Source organism: Homalodisca vitripennis, chromosome 2 (genome assembly GCF_021130785.1).
Source record: "Homalodisca vitripennis isolate AUS2020 chromosome 2, UT_GWSS_2.1, whole genome shotgun sequence".
In the NCBI taxonomy this organism is placed as follows: Eukaryota; Metazoa; Arthropoda; class Insecta; order Hemiptera; family Cicadellidae; genus Homalodisca; species Homalodisca vitripennis.
Genome location: NC_060208.1, coordinates 117959306 through 117979468, shown reverse-complemented (window position 1 = coordinate 117979468; position 20163 = coordinate 117959306). Strand labels below are relative to the sequence as shown.

At 37.5% G+C, this 20163-nt stretch overlaps 1 protein-coding gene across 3 annotated transcripts in view; it reads left to right on the top strand.

Moving 5' to 3' along the window:
- LOC124354635 (histone-lysine N-methyltransferase, H3 lysine-79 specific) overlaps window positions 1-20163 on the top strand; it is a 109995-nt gene that overhangs the window by 23068 nt on the left and 66764 nt on the right. For all 3 annotated transcript variants that reach the window (XM_046805251.1, XM_046805252.1, XM_046805253.1), the window contains exons 3-4: window positions 5966-6040; window positions 8541-8604. In XM_046805251.1, coding sequence (XP_046661207.1) covers window positions 5966-6040; window positions 8541-8604 — 139 coding nt within the window. The remainder of the gene's footprint in view (window positions 1-5965; window positions 6041-8540; window positions 8605-20163) is intronic.

Genomic DNA, 20163 nt, shown 5'->3' with positions numbered 1-20163 from the left:
TGGAAATGGCATTGGACGACCCTTGTATCACCGACACTCAAGTGTAGCATCTTAGATAGTCACGTGGTACAACTGTGGTGGTCGGATCACGATGATGTGAGCGACACTGTGTCACAAGTGTAGTTGTTGAACACCGGTAATAACGGTGGAAATGGCATTGGACGACCCTTGTATCACCGACACTCAAGTGTAGCATCTTAGATAGTCACGTGGTACAACTGTGGTGGTCGGATCACGATGATGTGAGCGACACTGTGTCACAAGTGTAGTTGTTGAACACCGGTAATAACGGTGGAAATGGCATTGGACGACCCTTGTATCACTGACACTCAAGTGTAGCATCTTAGATAGTCACGTGGTACAACTGTGGTGGTCGGATCACGATGATGTGAGCGGCACTGTGTCACAAGTGTAGTTGTTGAACACCGGTAATAACGGTGGAAATGGCATTGGACGACCCTTGTATCACTGACACTCAAGTGTAGCATCTTAGATAGTCACATGGTACAACTGTGGTGGTCGGATCACGATGATGTGAGCGACACTGTGTCACAAGTAGTTGTTGAACACCGGTAATAACGGTGGAAATGGCATTGGACGACCCGTGTATCACCGACACTCAAGTGTAGATTAGCCACGTGGTACAACTGTGGTGGTCGGATCACGATGATGTGAGCGACACTGTGTCACAAGTGTAGTTGTTGAACACCGGTAATAACGGTGGAAATGGCATTGGACGACCCTTGTATCACTGACACTCAAGTGTAGCATCTTAGATAGTCACGTGGTACAACTGTGGTGGTCGGATCACGATGATGTGAGCGACACTGTGTCACAAGTGTAGTTGTTGAACACCGGTAATAACGGTGGAAATGGCATTGGACGACCCTTGTATCACTGACACTCAAGTGTAGCATCTTAGATAGTCACGTGGTACAACTGTGGTGGTCGGATCACGATGATGTGAGCGACACTGTGTCACAAGTAGTTGTTGAACACCGGTAATAACGGTGGAAATGGCATTGGACGACCCTTGTATCACCGACACTCAAGTGTAGCATCTTAGATAGTCGCGTGGTACAACTGTGGTGGTCGGATCACGATGATGTGAGCGACACTGTGTCACAAGTAGTTGTTGAACACCGGTAATAACGGTGGAAATGGCATTGGACGACCCGTGTATCACCGACACTCAAGTGTAGATTAGCCACGTGGTACAACTGTGGTGGTCGGATCACGATGATGTGAGCGACACTGTGTCACAAGTGTAGTTGTTGAACACCGGTAATAACGGTGGAAATGGCATTGGACGACCCTTGTATCACTGACACTCAAGTGTAGCATCTTAGATAGTCACGTGGTACAACTGTGGTGGTCAGATCACGATGATGTGAGCGACACTGTGTCACAAGTAGTTGTTGAACACCGGTAATAACGGTGGAAATGGCATTGGACGACCCTTGTATCACTGACACTCAAGTGTAGCATCTTAGATAGTCACGTGGTACAACTGTGGTGGTCGGATCACGATGATGTGAGCGACACTGTGTCACAAGTGTAGTTGTTGAACACCGGTAATAACGGTGGAAATGGCATTGGACGACCCTTGTATCACTGACACTCAAGTGTAGCATCTTAGATAGTCACGTGGTACAACTGTGGTGGTCGGATCACGATGATGTGAGCGACACTGTGTCACAAGTAGTTGTTGAACACCGGTAATAACGGTGGAAATGGCATTGGACGACCCTTGTATCACTGACACTCAAGTGTAGCATCTTAGATAGTCACGTGGTACAACTGTGGTGGTCGGATCACGATGATGTGAGCGACACTGTGTCACAAGTGTAGTTGTTGAACACCGGTAATAACGGTGGAAATGGCATTGGACGACCCTTGTATCACTGACACTCAAGTGTAGCATCTTAGATAGTCACGTGGTACAACTGTGGTGGTCGGATCACGATGATGTGAGCGACACTGTGTCACAGGTAGTTGTTGAACACCGGTAATAACGGTGGAAATGGCATTGGACGACCCGTGTATCACCGACACTCAAGTGTAGATTAGCCACGTGGTACAACTGTGGTGGTCGGATCACGATGATGTGAGCGACACTGAGTCACTAGTGTAGTTGTTGAACACCGGTAATAACGGTGGAATTGGCATTGGACGACCCTTGTATCACCGACACTCAAGTGTAGCCTACTACCTTTAAGTGATCACGTCGAGGCATCAATTCCACTTCTCTAGTTGGCTAATGTAAAGGTACAACTCCTTCCTGTATTGATGGGTTTTCGCCGTGCACGATCAATTTATCGCTGTACACCAGAGTAGCTAATGGTTAATCTAATTATTTGCTGCGCATTGTGGAACTTGGATTAATTACAATGCGTCAGTATATAGGACACCCAACACTAATATTGCAATTTTTTGATTTATTTTATTTTTTGGTGTATAAGTCATATATGCGTATATTGCAGAATATGGAGCGCTAAATGGCTAGATCCTTGAACTATGTTGTATCGTATATCGTAGTGGCGAGGTAAAAGTAGCTAGTGTGCACATGTTGACTATTTCAGTACGCTTTGCTTTCTCCGCACTGTGGACGCTGCAGCGGCCTCTCGCCTCGTCCCTATACTATTCTGGTGCGAGTGTCGTCATTCCAACAGAGAACTACAGATATAGATAGTAGACCTTCTCTGCTTGTCCACAAATATCTCGTCCTCAACATCGTCTCTCTAGGGGGCTTTCTCTATCGTACATTAGCATTGAATACAATATACACTGCAGGGTCAATAAACAAAGTCGCATATTCACTTTGTTGATTAAATTAAACCCAAGTGGCTTAGAGTTCGACATTACCCATAAGCAATAGTACTGATACAATCTGAAAATGGGTTAAACCCAATAATTCATACTAAACTTAAGTATACACTAGCCTGTGTTATTCATATATGATGAAGGCCACCAGTAATTACAATCTCAGCACGCATTTTAACACATTAATAATTAATTAATCGAGATTTAAATATTCCAACTATTACACTAAACACTCCAACGATTATATGAGATATTGAGATATCTTCTATTGCCATTACTAAGACTGAGCCAGATAAACCAATTTTACATCATGCATGGAGATACAATAATTCCACAAGACATTGGGGTTCCTGTAGTGTGACCGGAATTGACAGTCATCATCACTAAGAAAAAAAAAATCAAGACCAGATTTTGTCTATCCTCGCTTACCTGTTACCAATCAATAATGGAAATAATTAATTAACTGTTTAGTAATTTGCACTGTAATTACAGTTTTAAGTGCTTCTTTCAAAAGCATATACATCATACGCTTTACAGTAACTTGCTAAAATGTTTAACATATTTTTAAAGTCAACAGTTCATATAGGTTCTCTTTCGACTCATGTTCTCTTTTACAATTGAAAAAAATAATTATTGAGTCTTAAACTGGATTTCGTTTAGTTTTAGATGCGAATTCTCATTCCCCTGTGAGTAAAATATTAATTAAAAAAATACCACATATAATAGACCTAATGATTTCTTCTTAGTAGCATTTACACCTAAATGCACTACAAGCAGACTGTGTTTAAATAAAATTTAACACTTTATATTTTGGAAAATCAAAAGCTCAAGTGTTTGCGTCGGAGAATTGCTCGTACTGTAGAAATAATACAGGTCCCATAAAGCTACGATCAGAAATAAGAACGTGGAAGTGTCTGAAGTTAAACATTGTTCTTATGATTATCTCAAGGTCATTTACTAACAACCGGCTCCTAATCTGGTACAGTTATATAAATATGCATCACTAAGTCTCTGCTACCCCAGAGACAAGATGTGAGGCCGCAGAAGATGATATAGTCACAGTAGTGTGATTGTGTCGTAGTCAGCGCCGAGTGTCCGGTGCACGACAATGGCCGTGGGCGAGAGACGCGAGGCGGACGGAGGGAAAGCTACACGTGTCTCCCGCGTACAATATCATGTCAAGGTCTCGGTAGTAGTACCACAGAGCACAGAGCACACATACGTTCCGTCACACCTTTCCCGCCGTACTAAACCTCTTTATACTGTAATCTGTAAGATTATCGATGTTCAGCATAGTTTGTTCTATGAACATATCATCTGATCGTGTACAGAAATGTTTTACTATCTAGGTACAAAAATGCGCATTCAGAGAATATAGGTACTGAGGCATCTACTTTAGAAATTCTGAAACGTAAGAGTGTTGAAGGATATCCAGTTAGAATACGTGTATTTTCAGTTGACGCTAATGTTTTCTGGTGTGTACCTTACAATACATAACGTACGAAATAGCTATAAACAAACCATTTAAAAATACGGGATGTGATTATTCATGGAAACACAATAAAAAAAAATAGGTATTACGAATGTAAATGCAACAACGCTCACTTTAGTATCAGTACCTGTGTATGTGTTTTTGAAAATGTTATTACTAATATTGCAAACCTCATAAGTTACAATTTAACATTTGTACTGCAACTTGGATCGACTGCTTGTTATTATTAAGAGATTATTATTAAACATTTGGAAATTCTTTCCTGATTTTAAAAAAACGGCGAATATAAATATTTATATTTTAATTATATAAAATGCTCTGTTTTATAGCAACATTTAAAAACCAATTTTTCATGAAATTTTGTCTATAAATCCTGATATATCTTATTTGAAATTATTAACATTTTCAAAAACGAGAGCATTATTGGTATTAAGCACGCCCCACTTATGATAATCTCGTAATTTAAAAGCATTTATGGGCAGACAGTTGGAAAACTAAGGTTTTATTAGAACTAATCTAAATAAGTAACTTTTGTAAATTTTGGTGTTAATTATCTCATGCAATATTGTAGAAACCCTGTGTACAGAATAAAATTGTCGTTATAATGCGGTCCATGAGCCGTGAGCCAATTTCTATTCTGTAAGGCAGAAGACAATCCAGTCTTTTGTGAAACCATTATTGATTTCCCCATAAAAAAATCGTCAGCTGCGCTTATTTTGTTAGAAATAATATCGGAAGGGAAATACAAAGCAGTACTTTCTTCTGGGATTATACTCAATCAAGCCATAGTTTTACATTATCGTCAACCAATCAAGTGAAAGCAAACTATGGGTTATAGTAACAAAATATGAAACAAAGTTTTAGTGTCTTATCTTGTTGGCTGAAGGTGACATAACTTTATTTGTGTTTCTGACGGTTGTTGTTGATTGTGTCAGAAAAAATATGGTGGAAAAATATTATCGTTTAATATTTATAAACCTTTAGATGTCCTTTAGATCCCTACTAAAGTAGCACGGCTGACGACCGAATGTGAAGGGGAGTTCCCCTATCGATTTTATAAGTTTATGTCGTGGGCTGATACAAAAGCTCCGCTCCTAGACTAACCTCGTATGTAGTCTCAGATGAATTACTACAGTAAAAGGTTGTTGGAATGTCGATCTGGACTTGTACTCTATCTTACCTATACTGGACTTGCCTCTGTATTACAATAATAATAGTGTTATAATTAGAATATATTCAGCGGCGTAGAAATGTCGATCTGGACTTGTACTCTATCTTACCTATACTGGACTTGCCTGTATAACAATAATAATAGTGTTATAATTAGAACATATTCAGCGGCGTAGAAATGTCGATCTGGACTTGTACTCTATCTTACCTATACTGGACTTGCCTCTGTATTACAATAATAATAGTGTTATAATTACAACATATTCAGCGGCGTAGAAATGTCGATCTGGACTTGTACTCTATCTTACCTATACTGGACTTGCCTCTGTATTACAATAATAATAGTGTTATAATTAGAACATATTCAGCGGCGTAGGAATGTCGGCTACGCCCGCCAAGCTACAAACGTTAACAATAGCCTACCCCGTTTACTCTGGTGGTTTACACGAAACTAAATAACACATTCTCGTTTGTTTGCAGATGGGTCTGTGAAGACTTTCCTGAACTAAAACTGCCATTAGAAAACAACATTCTTAGTGATTATGACACGAAAAGGTGAGTGAATACTTGTTAAGTTATAGAATTACATTCTAGTTTCGTCTGAGATTTGTTTATGCTTATAGCCAAGTAGATTTTTATAAATACGCCAACTGACTCAAACCTATAACAAAACAAGTGAGACTCAGCATCAAGGTCTCTGACAGAATGTTTGACGTAAGAATGTCTGGGCAGGACTATCCCAAGTAAGCTACTTGTGATCACCTAAATGCTTGATACCTGTATAGATTGTTCCCTACCCTTGACATTTCAAAGTTCGTACATGAAGACTAGTAGACCATATAATCATCGACAAATGTCATTAACATCTGAGACCGGTAAATTAAAATATTCATCACATACTAGTAAAGATTACATTTACCTTAATGCTGGTATTAGATTTCGGAATAAAACAATAAAATTGTCTGTTAACTGTGATATAACAGTTGTTAGACTTACTTCCTGTTGAGTACTAGTATATTCGTTGTTAGAGTAAAAGATCCTATGTACCAATTAGTAGTAGTGTATGTCCATATATAAACAATGTTATATGTGCACGCCGAACTGATGTTAACCTTGGCGAGTCACGCTTATAATCTTTGCCCTAAAACCGGTTACACTACATTATTAATTCACGTGTAAGCAATCCAACAATGTGGTATGTGCACGCCAAACCCCTGTTAGCCTTGGCGAGTCACGCTTATAATCTTTGCACTAAAACCGGTTACACTACATTATTAGTTCACGTGTACGCAATCCAACAATATGGTATGTGCACGCCAAACCTCTGTTAGCCTTGGCGAGTCACGCTTATAATCTTTGCACTAAAACCGGTTACACTACATTATTAATTCACGTGTACGCAATCCAACAATGTGGTAGGTGCACTCCAAACTTCTGTTAGCCTTGGCGAGTCACGCTTATAATCTTTGCAGTAAAATCGCTTACACTACATTTTAAATTCACGTGTACGCAATCCAACAATGTGGTATGTGCACTCCAAACTTCTGTTAGCCTTGGCGAGTCACGCTTATAATCTTTGCAGTAAAATCGGTTATACTACATTTTAAATTCACGTGTAGGCCTACGCAATCCAATAATGTGGTAGGTGAACTCCAAACTTCTGTTAGCCTTGGCGAGTCACGCTTATAATCTTTGCAGTAAAATCGGTTATACTACATTTTAAATTCACGTGTAGGCAATCCAACAATGTGGTAGGTGCTCGCCAAACTTCTGTTAGCCTTGGCGAGTCACGCTTATAATCTTTGCAGTAAAATCGGTTATACTACATTTTAAATTCACGTGTAGGCAATCCAACAATGTGGTATGTGCACTCCAAACTTCTGTTAGCCTTGGCGAGTCACGCTTATAATCTTTGCAGTAAAATCGGTTATACTACTACATTTTAAATTCACGTGTAGGCAATCCAACAAAGTGGTATGTGCACTCCAAACTTCTGTTAGCCTTGGCGAGTCACGCTTATAATCTTTGCAGTAAAATCGGTTATACTACATTTTAAATTCACGTGTAGGCCTACGCAATCCAACAATGTGGTATGTGCACGCCAAACTTATGTTAAACTTGGCGAGTCACGCTTACTATAATCTTTGCAGTAAAACCGGTTACACTACATTATTAATTCACGTGTACGCAATCCAACAATGTGGTAGGTGCACTCCAAACTTCTGTTAGCCTTAGCGAATCACGCTTATGATCTTTGCAGTAAAATCGGTTACACTACATTTTAAATTCACGTGTACGCAATCCAACAATGTGGTAGGTGCTCGCCAAATGTACGTTACCCATGGCGAGTCACGCTTATAATCTTTGTAGTAAAACCGGTTACACTACATTATTAATTCACTTGTACGCAATCCAACAATGTGGTAGGTGCACTCCAAACTTCTGTTAGCCTTAGCGAATCACGCTTATGATCTTTGCAGTAAAATCGGTTACACTACATTTTAAATTCACGTGTACGCAATCCAACAATGTGGTAGGTGCTCGCCAAATGTACGTTACCCATGGCGAGTCACGCTTATAATCTTTATAGTAAAACCGGTTACACTACATTATTAATTCACGTGTACGCAATCATTCACACAAACCTAAACTCCTAAGGGGAAATACTAAATACAATTCAACTGTATGTTTATCAAATTAAATTTAAATTATTTGAATAGTAGACTATACAATAAAATAACTAATTTTCTAAATTTCTATTGTGATTTGAAATTGATTTAACTGAGCGGATCAAACAAGAAGGAAAATAACCGAAAATCGTTTGACAACTATCGCTTTGTTTGTGACGTACCGCTAACAGGACAGGTCTTTTCTTAAGAACTGTTGCAAGAAACGTTGATTTAAAATAATGTTGAAGGGCGAATATTTAGTGATGGAGTAAAATCGTAACATAATATGGGATAATGTCGACAATAAGTATATTATGACCTAACTGTATCTATAGGTTAAACATTGCTTAAATTGTGTATTTATACTATTCTGTATTTGTTTGCAGTTATGACAGTATGAGAAGTCTTTGCGACCGTTTTAATAGAGCAATAGACAGTATGGTGCAATTGGTGAGTATCGTGACGTTGTTACCTACCATAATGTCAGTAAGCTAAGTATTTTTGTTAGGTGAGTTGGTCACGTAATTTGTATGCGATTTGAAATTACATTAATTGAATAATGCAAAATGCCTTATATTTAGAAGATGATTTTTTAATTTTATTTAAAAGTATATTAGTCAACTTTTCGTATACATATTTTGTATTTCCATTACAATTATCCCGTTTGGGAAAAGTCTCAAACGTGTAATAGAACTCAAATAACTATTTGTATCGTAGAATATACATTTTAGTATTACATTTTAAAATAAGACTTACTGCAGCTTTGCGTTGGAGCAGAAGGAAACCAAAGACACGTCCTATCGCTCTTCCATGATTCAAGGAAAGATTATTTATTGTCTTGACTACACCTCATTAAATAATTAACAACTTTATAAATATGTACCCGAAAAACATGACAGCCACTCAAAGTGACATGTCCTCATTTACCATAATGATTTGAGTAACCAAGCCAAAAGGTATTTCCCTGTGGACTCTTTCTAAACGTTCTCCTGTAGCACTGACCTACACTTGTTGTTATAAACATTCGGCACATGTGTATGACTTGTATCGTACAAATACACAAGTGATTCGTGGGTAAATCAAGGCCGGCCTCGTTATAAACATTCAGGTTACGTGTATGTCGTGTATCGTACAAATACGCGAGGGATTCATAGGCAAGCCAAGGCCGAACTCCTAGTTAAAAATATTCAGTTCATGTGTGTGTATGCCGTGTATCGTACAAATACACAAGGGATTCATAGGCAAGCCAAGGCCGGACTCGTGATTATAAATATTCAGTTCACGTGTATGTATGCCGTGTATCTTACAAATACACAAGTGATTCATAGGCAAGCCAAGGCTGCACTCGTCGTTATAAACATATAGGACACGTTTATGCCGTGTATTGTACAAATATACAAGGGATACATTGCGGACTCGTTATAAACATTCAGGTCATGCGTCAAGGGATTCATAGCCAAGGCCGGACTCGTGGTTAAAAATATTCAGTACACGTGTGTGTATGCCGTGTATCGTACAAATACGCCAGGGATTCATAGCCAAGCCAAGACCGCACTCGTTGTTATAAATATATGGGACACGTTTATGCCGTGTATCGTACAAATACACAAGTGATTCAGCCAAGCCAAGGCCGGACTCGTGGTTATAAACATTCAGGTCACGTGTGTGTATGCCCTGTATCATACAAATACACAAGGGATTCATAGGCAAGCCAAGGCCGGACTCGTGGTTAAAAATATTCAGTACACGTGTGTGTATGCCGTGTATCGTACAAATACACAAGGGATTCATAGGCAAGCCAAGGCCGGACTTGTGATTATAAATATTCAGTTCACGTGTATGTATGCCGTGTATCTTACAAATACACAAGTGATTCATAGGCAAGCCAAGGCTGCACTCGTCGTTATAAACATATAGGACACGTTTATGCCGTGTATTGTACAAATATACAAGGGATACATTGCGGACTCGTTATAAACATTCAGGTCATGCGTCAAGGGATTCATAGCCAAGGCCGGACTCGTGGTTATAATTATTCAGGTCATGTGTATTACGCGACCTGAACATAACATATATATATATATGGAAATCGATCGATATATTCTATTAATAATTTAATTATATTACGTTCAATATATATTACCAATTTGCCGGTATAGTGTGGTAGTATTTGTATCCTGACCTCTCTATTTCAGAGTCTCTTTGTCTTTGGGTTTTATGTTAAACAACGTAAATGCCTTGCACACGTCCTACGCGTTGTAATGCCCATGTTGTAATGGTGCTGTCGAGCCACTGTGGTACAGTGTGCCTGTACACTGTGACTGCCCAGTGCCAGTGCCAATGGCGGCGGTCATTCACCTCGCGTCTCTCCTCGCCGCGCCTCTCCACGCCTCGCCGTTATACTGGCTGTGTCTGTCTGTACTGTACGTCTTGTGTACAGGATCCGGGAGCTACCACCTGCACTCCTGTTTCCGATGTTAGTGTCTTCGGTGTCCACAAGCGAACGGGATGTTTCACTAAGGAACGAAAGTGGCGGTCTCTATTGTGACCAAAGCTTACAAGAATATACGTATATCACATTTTCCTTAGCCTTAGATATAAAAATGTATTTTTTAAGAATCTAAGCGCTTTTTCAACCGCCTAGTTCTAAATCAGTGGAGTGTTCAGTATTTTATATTCAATATACATTAGTCTCATTTCATCTACAAGGTCAATGTCAGAAGGAAACTGTCGTCAGCTGGTGGGATTCCAACGCCCATGTTTGTATGTTTGGTTACTTTTTTGTATGGTTCCCAGATACGTCATTGTTGCTGGCGTATTATAGTTAATATATATATATATATATATATATATATATATATTATATATATATTATATATATATATATATATATATATATATATATATATATATATATATATATATATATATATATATATATTATAGTTAAGAAGCAGAGAGCCAAAAAAAAATGATAATTTTTCATCGAGTCATATCTTTCTCGGTTTAACACACTTAAACCAATTATCACACTCAAATAAATGTTAAATCACCGTCAGCTAATCACCGTACAGACCCTTAATATGGCGACATTTAGACTCTTTACTATTGTTGTGATGTGTGATTTAAAATATTTTTAACACTTTTGAAAGCTCCTATTTCGACCTCTACTAAAACTATCACGGCTGGCGACCTATGAGTTGCCCAGGGGGAAAATTCACGTTCACACTGTATATACATAATCAATCGTTGGCACTACACTCTAAGATTTATTTAATATAGACAGATATCTTGTAAAGTTTAGGGTTAAAGGATTTCCATAAATCATATTCCAAACACAAATCAAATTATAAATTATATTAATAAAGCTTTTATTTACTCATACGAATACAACAGTTTTTGTATGATAAACCAACACTTTTAAGCTATACAAATCATTCACAAATCATTCTAAGGAGATTGTTGATTTGCACATTCGGAAAACTGAGTAGGAGATACAGTCGCATTTAATGAAGTGTGATAGAAATACGTTTTGTGACAGGCTTAACATAGGGTATTAATAAGCCAAATGTCATGTAAAAACAGTACACCTCTACCGTTCATAACCTATGAATTTTTAACCAATATGAAAAATCAGAGTAAAAAGTTCATGCAGAGAAAAAAAGGTTGTTATTTCAATTTGTTTTGAATACGTGCACAGACCTTTAAACTCCATAATACAATCCCCCCCTCAATGAGATTCTTACTACACCCCTGACTCCTCTCTGAGTTTATATGATGGTGTGTTACATAAGGTTCCGGCCTCACACGACCGTGGGATTGTGTCAAGGCCGTGTGATATAATGTAGACAGTCACACATTCTCATTGTTCCGCATTTTCACAATTTCTACAATGCCGAAGCTGTGGTTACCTAAATGAATTCTACGGCTTATTAAATTCAAGTCTGACGTCTGACTTCAGTAGTAGTTTTGTGTTTACATTGTAATTGTTTCATACCCAGTATTTGAAGTTTGTTTCGAATTATTCATCTTGTGACCTATCAGGGCGTGAATCACAGAATGAAAAATAGCTATGACGTGGTGGATGATCAATGATTCATTATACTTTTTTTTTTAATAAGCATCAGCCCCTCTACTTTGGAGGACATTTAATACTTTCACTTAAAAATGAATCATGCGTCAATTATTTCGTCAAATTTGTATGCGACTTTCAATAATAGTGACTTTGAAAGAGTCTTACGACATCCCAGGCTTTAAATGACCGCAGTTTGTATTGTAACACAAACTGTGTGAAAACAACGTTGAATTCCGGGGTTTAGTTCCTTTGCTGAGTCCGGAATATAATGAGATGGATTTGAAATTTAAATACTTTAGTTTAAATTCTTCCTACCTCCCCAACTTTGTTAAAAGGGATTTATCAAGAAGTTTACATAATTTATTTGTTCCAATATTAAAAGTAGCAGAATTAATGTACATTGTTCACTGTGTACAGTTTACAGGAAGTTGTATTGCTTGCAGTTTGTGCGGGAAGTGAACTAGGAATATTTATTCATTGTCACTGAGGCGGAGGCGAGGGTTTGTTTATAGCCGCGGTAGTGAGGGAGGCTGTCTCACAATCGATAGTGGGGGTGTTGACGCGCTTCTCACTCACGCAGCGGTCGATAGGTACGCACCGCCACCCACAACAGCCCCCGCCCCACACCCGTATCTGGGTCACACTGTCACTGCAGCCTATCCTAGATTTATACTTTTTATTACATCGATTACATTTTATGTTTGGGTCAAGAGGTTCAGCTTTAGTAAACAATGCGCTTCTGAATGTCAAGGGAAGAATATAATTCCTGTCTGTGATATAAATACTGTACCTCGTGCAAAACAATTCAAGTTCTCAAAAACTGTATGCCGCTAGGGTTGGCGAAGGCGAAGGCGGTCGGCCTTCTCTGCTTGTTGTATTCGCCTACCTTTGTAATGTCCCCTTTTCTCAGAAACAAATATATGTAACTGGTTGATGTTTTATTGTACCATTTTAGGTAAAGTCTGTGATAAAAAAGCAAAATACGATACTAATGTAATATTTGGATTTATTGCACAATTTTAAAACATAACACTTCTTTTGGTTAATTTATCAGTAAAATTCATATTTGTAATGCAAAAAACTGTTTTCAACAATATAAATATATATTGTTTATAAAAATTACTATTTTCTTTGTTAAAAATATATTACTGACTATGTATAATTTTAAATAACAGGATTTAGAGCTTTTCCATCGTCATTTTTCACTATTATAGAAATCGACGTTTCTAGAATTTAAATCTACTGATGACTGACTAAATTAACATATTCCAAAAATGAAATATGGTTTAAATTCATTAAAACAAGAAATTAATTCTGCATCAAAACGCAAGTGAAATCACGCTATTTACGATCTTTTAAAATTTATTTGTACTATTGTTTTTTTGTATTAATAAAATATATGGGATGAAACAAAAATCTAAATGAACAGATACAAAAGTATTAAATGATCAGAAGTAATCGGAAATCACACAAACGGAATCGCCATAATTTTCTTAAGTCGCCGCTGTGGTTTATTAAAGTCAAATATTGGACAAAATTAGTTTTCGAAGTTCTCCTACATCGGAAATGAACGTTTGTAATCTCAAGTTTATATTATGAGGTACAGTATTTTATTTTGTAACATCGTAACACATATCCGTTGTATAGTTTGCTGATGAAATGCATGCTTTAATTTATACTTAGCTTGGTCGCAAATTGATAATTTTTGTTATTAGCGGTTTGCAACTTACATTTTTTTAAGGTTAACACGTTTGTATTGTTTATGATTTACAAGTACTGTACGAGGATGAATTGCCTGCGACATCTGTGACCTTGGAATCTAGAAGGGATTTACTGATAATGGTGCAGCTTATTACAACTCCAATGTTAGGTTGCAAACCGGATTTCTTGTTACTTTAGTCTAGGTCGATGGCAAGAATAAGATTTCTGATTCATTTGTAAATATAAAGAATTAAAACTGTCATTTCTGCCACTATTTACTTAAAGAGAGATTTTAAAGAAAAATAGTTTTTGTCTAGAACAATGGGATTAAATTGATATTTCTGCAAGCGACAAAAGTGTGGGTCATGTAGGGCGCCCAAAAAGAAGTACAGCTGACAATCTCCATGTTTGGGCTTCTCTTCTCTCTCGAATCTGAGAACAATGCATATATGTAATATAGATTGTGAATTATTTGCTAAATATGACATAACATTTATACAATATAATATACAATACAATGACATCTTATATAATATTGCCAATTAAAAGAAAAACTAAGACATATGGCACTGAACACATTTTCTGTTAAATATTTACTGTTTAGTTTATTAATGCAGTTTAGTTTTTGGGTTTCAAACTGCAACCACCGTAGACATCTTTTTATTAATATTTGAACTAAAAATTCACATTTAATCAGCCCTTCCATTGCTACGTTATGGCTCCTATTATAAGCCAAGTGGCGTAAATGGTGTCATACTGAATGTAATCATTTTAGAATATGATACCGAAGTTAGAGAAACACCTCTTATTTCTATCCGAGCTATTGGTAGGCATGGGATGGGAATTTATAGGACGAGAGCCAAAGATACCGTACTGGAGTGGAAGACAAAACCAGTATTTTTTGTCCGCTACAAAGGATTTCTTTTCCCTCGTAACTTGATATTGTATGGGCCGGGCCGTACAGATTTACAATGTTTCCGACCTCTGTCAACCCGCGGTTAGTCACGGCCACTTCCTTTGTACTCGTGGAGTCAACACTACCAGGAGTCCATTCAAACACGGTAACCGTCTTAATGTGTGTCTACACTGTTAAGTGTTGTCCCTAGTTTTTGTTTGTTTTATACAAAAAATTATAACCAATAAAATCGTTTAGGTTTGTTTATGGCTAAATCTAACACCTGGCTCATATACATTGGCCAAGTTTGCGTGTGTTCTAAAGTTTCAGTGTCGACAGTTTTGAAACTTTGAAATACAACTTTTCTAAAACAAACAAAATTGCATAATGTTCTAGTAACGTAAACAAATTCACAAAATATTATGTATTGTACTTAAAAATCAGTCAACTATAAGGAGAATTTGGTATACGGAGATTTTAATTATTTTTACATTTTTAAATACGGATCGGTTTATGAGAGGAATTGAATGTTTGTGGGAATGATGCAGGCAACATGCAGCGACAGCCAGGATGATTAAAGACCTGCCTGCAAGAGTACACAATTTTCATTGCAATTTCCGAGCGCATATATGTATATATATATATATATATATGAGCGCAGATGGAAAGTTCGGATGTTTAAAGTCCCTTTGATAGGATTAGTAATACAACGCCGTCAGTCACTTATTTTTCCTTCTACAGAAAGTATGTTGGAGGGAGGAGGAAGAGAGCTCATCTGTTCGTGATGGGGAAATTAGAAATCTTAAAGTCTGCTCCTAAGACCCCTTTACGGCGCCATCAACCATCTATTCTTCTACAGAAAGTGAGAAGAAGGAAGAAAACTCATCTGTTAAGATGGAAGGTTCTGATGACCAAAGCACCTTTACAAGGATTCGGAATACAATGCCGCCAACCACTTATTTTTCTTCTACAGGAAGTGTGAAGAACAAGAAGGAAAAGAAGCTAATCCATTCAAGATGGGCAAGTTAAAATTCTAAATGCACAGAAGAACCTTTTACGGCGCCGTCAACCGTCTATTCTTCTATATTCAGTGAGAAAATAAGCAAAAGAGCTCGAGGCATCCGTCATCGACTTTCATCGGGTCGTTTGGTTTGGATAGTGACATCTGATCGGGAGGTCAGAGTCGTAAAATTAGGTCAGAAGGCTGCTGAAACTTTCAGAAGATATGCGTGGTATCGGTATTGCTGCGGAACTATGGTACTGTCAGTTTACTGGTCATTGTATATTACGAGTCTCTTATTGAAGTAATGCAGAAATCTATCCTGATTGGGTTTGATGACTGAGAATGCGAGTGAAGCAGTCTTGGGCAGACTTTGGAGTGTTATTTAACTTATCGTTAAAATCATGCTTCAATCAACCTACATATTATGTCTTTTACGAGATGTATGTCCATTAAGTAGAGCTAATTGTAATTGTAAAGGAGCCATCTTTGTAAATTGACCATAAGTTCAGGTTGTCAGCATAAAAAGTGGACATTCTGCTGTATATTTTCAACTGGGCTTGATTAAATTTAAATGATGGAAGCAATAATTATCCTAAATAGAGTTGAACTCTCCCCGTTATCTTGTCTCGCCATGTAGAACTCCTCTCAGATTCTAGCAATACAGTGGTACGTCTGCCATGTTTAGTAGGCAATGCTGGGTGTCAGAGGCTGCACTGTGGTTGAAATAGTAGTACATATATTTAGGTGTTTCTGTTTTGATGTGCTCATTTGTATTGTAACCTTTCTTACATTAACGAAACCGTGTAAGGAAGTGGAGTTGAGTCTGAATAGTACACAGGGACATTCCCTACACCACTATTATGATTGCAAAATGGATGTTGGCAGATAACTGAGGATGAACCGGGAACTGGATGTGATAGAAGATGAGAGCGTTGACTTCTCTCCTTCTGCCCAACTCTACTCGGTCAGACAGAATCAATACTGCCGACGTCTCCCTCCACCCCTCCCTCTCACACAACACACCCCCACCCACTTGCCTTCAAGGGGATAGACCATTAACATCTCGCGCCGTTCTCGTGCATACCTTGCTTGTTTACCACAGTTCCTCCGACATGGTCCTACGTTACTGATCTCTTATGGGCATTTCAATATTTCAGAAATATTCAGGAAATTTGAAGCTGTTAAGAAAATGTGAACAATTGATTATTGTTAAATGTATATCCAACACTTACTCTCATGTTTGCCATAATGCAATGTATTATATATACATTATATAGAATCTTGTTTGTCATAAAATAATGCGAAAGATCATTGATGAATAGATACACGAATTGTATACCAACGTTAATTTAGAATAATTGTGCAGTTTTAATAAAATAATACGATATTGATGAATAAATACGCTTATTGTATTGTATACCAATGTTAACTTAGAATAATTATACACGGTGTTAATGATTAAACTGTCCATGTTAGTTTAACTTAATCACTACATTTAGAACACACCAACCAATACTAAAAACTGTGTATTTTTGTGACGCCTTTCGATAGCAAGCCTATCTTCATCAGATACATCACAAAAATAAAAAGTTTTTAGTATTGGATGGTGTGTTCTAAATGTAGTGATTAAGTTAAGAATAGGCAATACAAGCTCCATCTTCAACATTGTCCATGTCAGTATCCGGTCTTCGTAAACATTTAAAACTGTACGTGAGAGACTTAAACAAATTGGTGTGAAATTCAAATTCCTCTCACTCCCTTATACAGCTCTCGCATTGAAGTTCTTAAATTACGACCTTTTGCCGTGAAAAGACTAATTTTTAAACTTCGAATTTCATTGAAAATCTAATTTTGACCGCTCTTGAGTTTGTCTTTGATTGAACTTCCATTTCACTGAATTGTGTTATAAATATTAATCTGTCTATAGATACTGTTAATATACCCTTTATGAATAGCAACAATAATGCATCGCGAATGTATACACCATCAATCTTTAAACTACGAATTTGTGGGTGATCAAAGTCTGATACAAAGTTTATTTGTGGTTTGGCTACGAACCCATGGAACTGGCGTGGGTCAACTTACGGATTCCAAACCCAGTAGAACATGTCCAAAACGTATCAAGGTTACCGTGTGCAGCGATTACAAAACGCTAATGATTCACAGTACTTGTTAATACTATCTTCGAATCATATCAACAACCTGGGAGCAGCCATATCCCTCATTAAACTGTACAGGTATCTAACATTACTTTCTCGACTCTTTGGATAATGTTGAAGTTAAACTTCAAAGGGCACACTGGGGATATTTTCCAGTTTAAGTTTACCTGAAGAACCTTTGGTACCCATGTCAGCTTTAATAAGTTTCACCCCCTTCCCCACCACCAGCCACCATTATTGGCAGCTGTCAGCCGAGAAATAAAGATCTTGGGGTCCAGTATACCTCTGAGTACGTGGGTTTCCTCATATTTCGCCATGAAATATTGGGTATGTTGGGTTGTATTTTTTATGTTTTTGTGAAGTAGCTTATATCATTGTATCGAATACTAGCTGTTAACCCATGATTTTTAAAATCACAGCCCGTTGCCTACTTTGTTTAAAATATTACGCAATAATATGTATTTGTATGATATTTTTCAAACGTAAGTGGGTGAACAATTAGATTCATATTATGTCGGAGTTTATATTGGATGATCAGAGGTTGAGGAACTAACTCCTATATCAAGTTTGGCGTGTGTAGGAGCATTTTTGGTTGAAATGACTCATATTTCCGATAACACAAGTGAGTTTACCTTGATGCCCTCATAATATATATATATATATATATATATATATATATATATATATATATATATATATATAAGATTACGTGTTACAATCGTATCGACACGCTGCTCCATTAAAATCAATACTTGAATAATCTCTTCTTGCACGTCGAAAATTGTCTAGTAGTTGACCTCTGAGGTTTGCTCGACGATTTCGCATTGCCAATCGAGCCGTTTCACGGGCTGCCTCTCTTTGCTGTCGTGATTGAGAAGCATACAATCACAGTCTTACTATCGCGTCGCCCTTTTAATGCATCTTCTTGTTCTTCAGTGGTTTTATTTGCGATGTTTCGAAGCCTAATTGAATTACGGCTTTGTCAGGAAAGAATGGATCTTCTTTGTCGCGGCATTGTTAATAAGAATACATAAGCCTTGCACAACAAACACATTACCTGTGAACTTAGCGTTCAATCAAAACAAATCATACGTGAACTGTCACTTGCGTTTTTTTATAACCAACGAACTATACTACTGGAACGCGTACTGCCCGTAAGCCGCATGTTGGGTTTTCCGGTCGCATACAGCTGTGCGTTGCGAGTGTATCCACGGCCTCGCAGGCGCTTAAAGTGGGCAAGAACTCACCACGTTGTGCGGCGATCAACGGGACGATAGAGCATCGTACCTTTTCATGTCGAAACACGAATCGTCGTTTAACGCGGGATTTCGCATTCTTGGCCACTCTTCGTATTCAGTATGTTAAGATGTCTGACGCAACTCAAACAGTTTTTTTTTTTAATTTTTTCTATTCAGTTGTCAATGTTGGTAATGTTTGTTATTTCGTGACCTGGTGAAGAGTTTCACTGCGTACAAATGCACTTCCAGATAGACAAAAGGTACCCCCATATTTTTTTACAATCAAGTACTTTTCTGTAAATGAAACTTCATAAATATTACTGTCGCAGCTGATTAAAGTAGCAATACTAAAACTGAGTGAAGTGGGCGTGAATGTTGAAAGTGCGACCTTTGACGGCACAAGCACTAATTTAAGTGTTTTAAAACATTTAAATTGTAATTTCTTGAAACACAATTTTTCGAGCTTGATACCATGAATATGATATTTGTGTTATTTGGGTCCTCCACACGTGTAAAACTTGGACAAAATGCCTCTAGCGGACATGAAAATTATGAAATCTGAGTCGGGCAGAATTTGTTTTAAATATATACAAGAACTTAACAACTTACAGAAAAACAGGGTTTAGAAATGTGTTACAAAATATCAGACAAGCATGTTTTCTACAAAAACCAAAAAATGAATGTTAATGTTCCTGGACAGACTCTAAGCTCCAGCGTATCGGACGATTTAGAATATTTGTGTGTTAAACAACATCCATAGTTTATAAACTGTTTACCAACCGTTGAATTCGTATAATTTGTATAAGTGGCAATAGCCTAATTTAATTTCAATGAACATTGAATCCCAAAAAGTACTTGCTCCGCCGGGACTCGAACCCGGATCTCTCACTTGCCAGGTGAATGTGCTACCATCATACAAATAATGTATGGTGTATAAT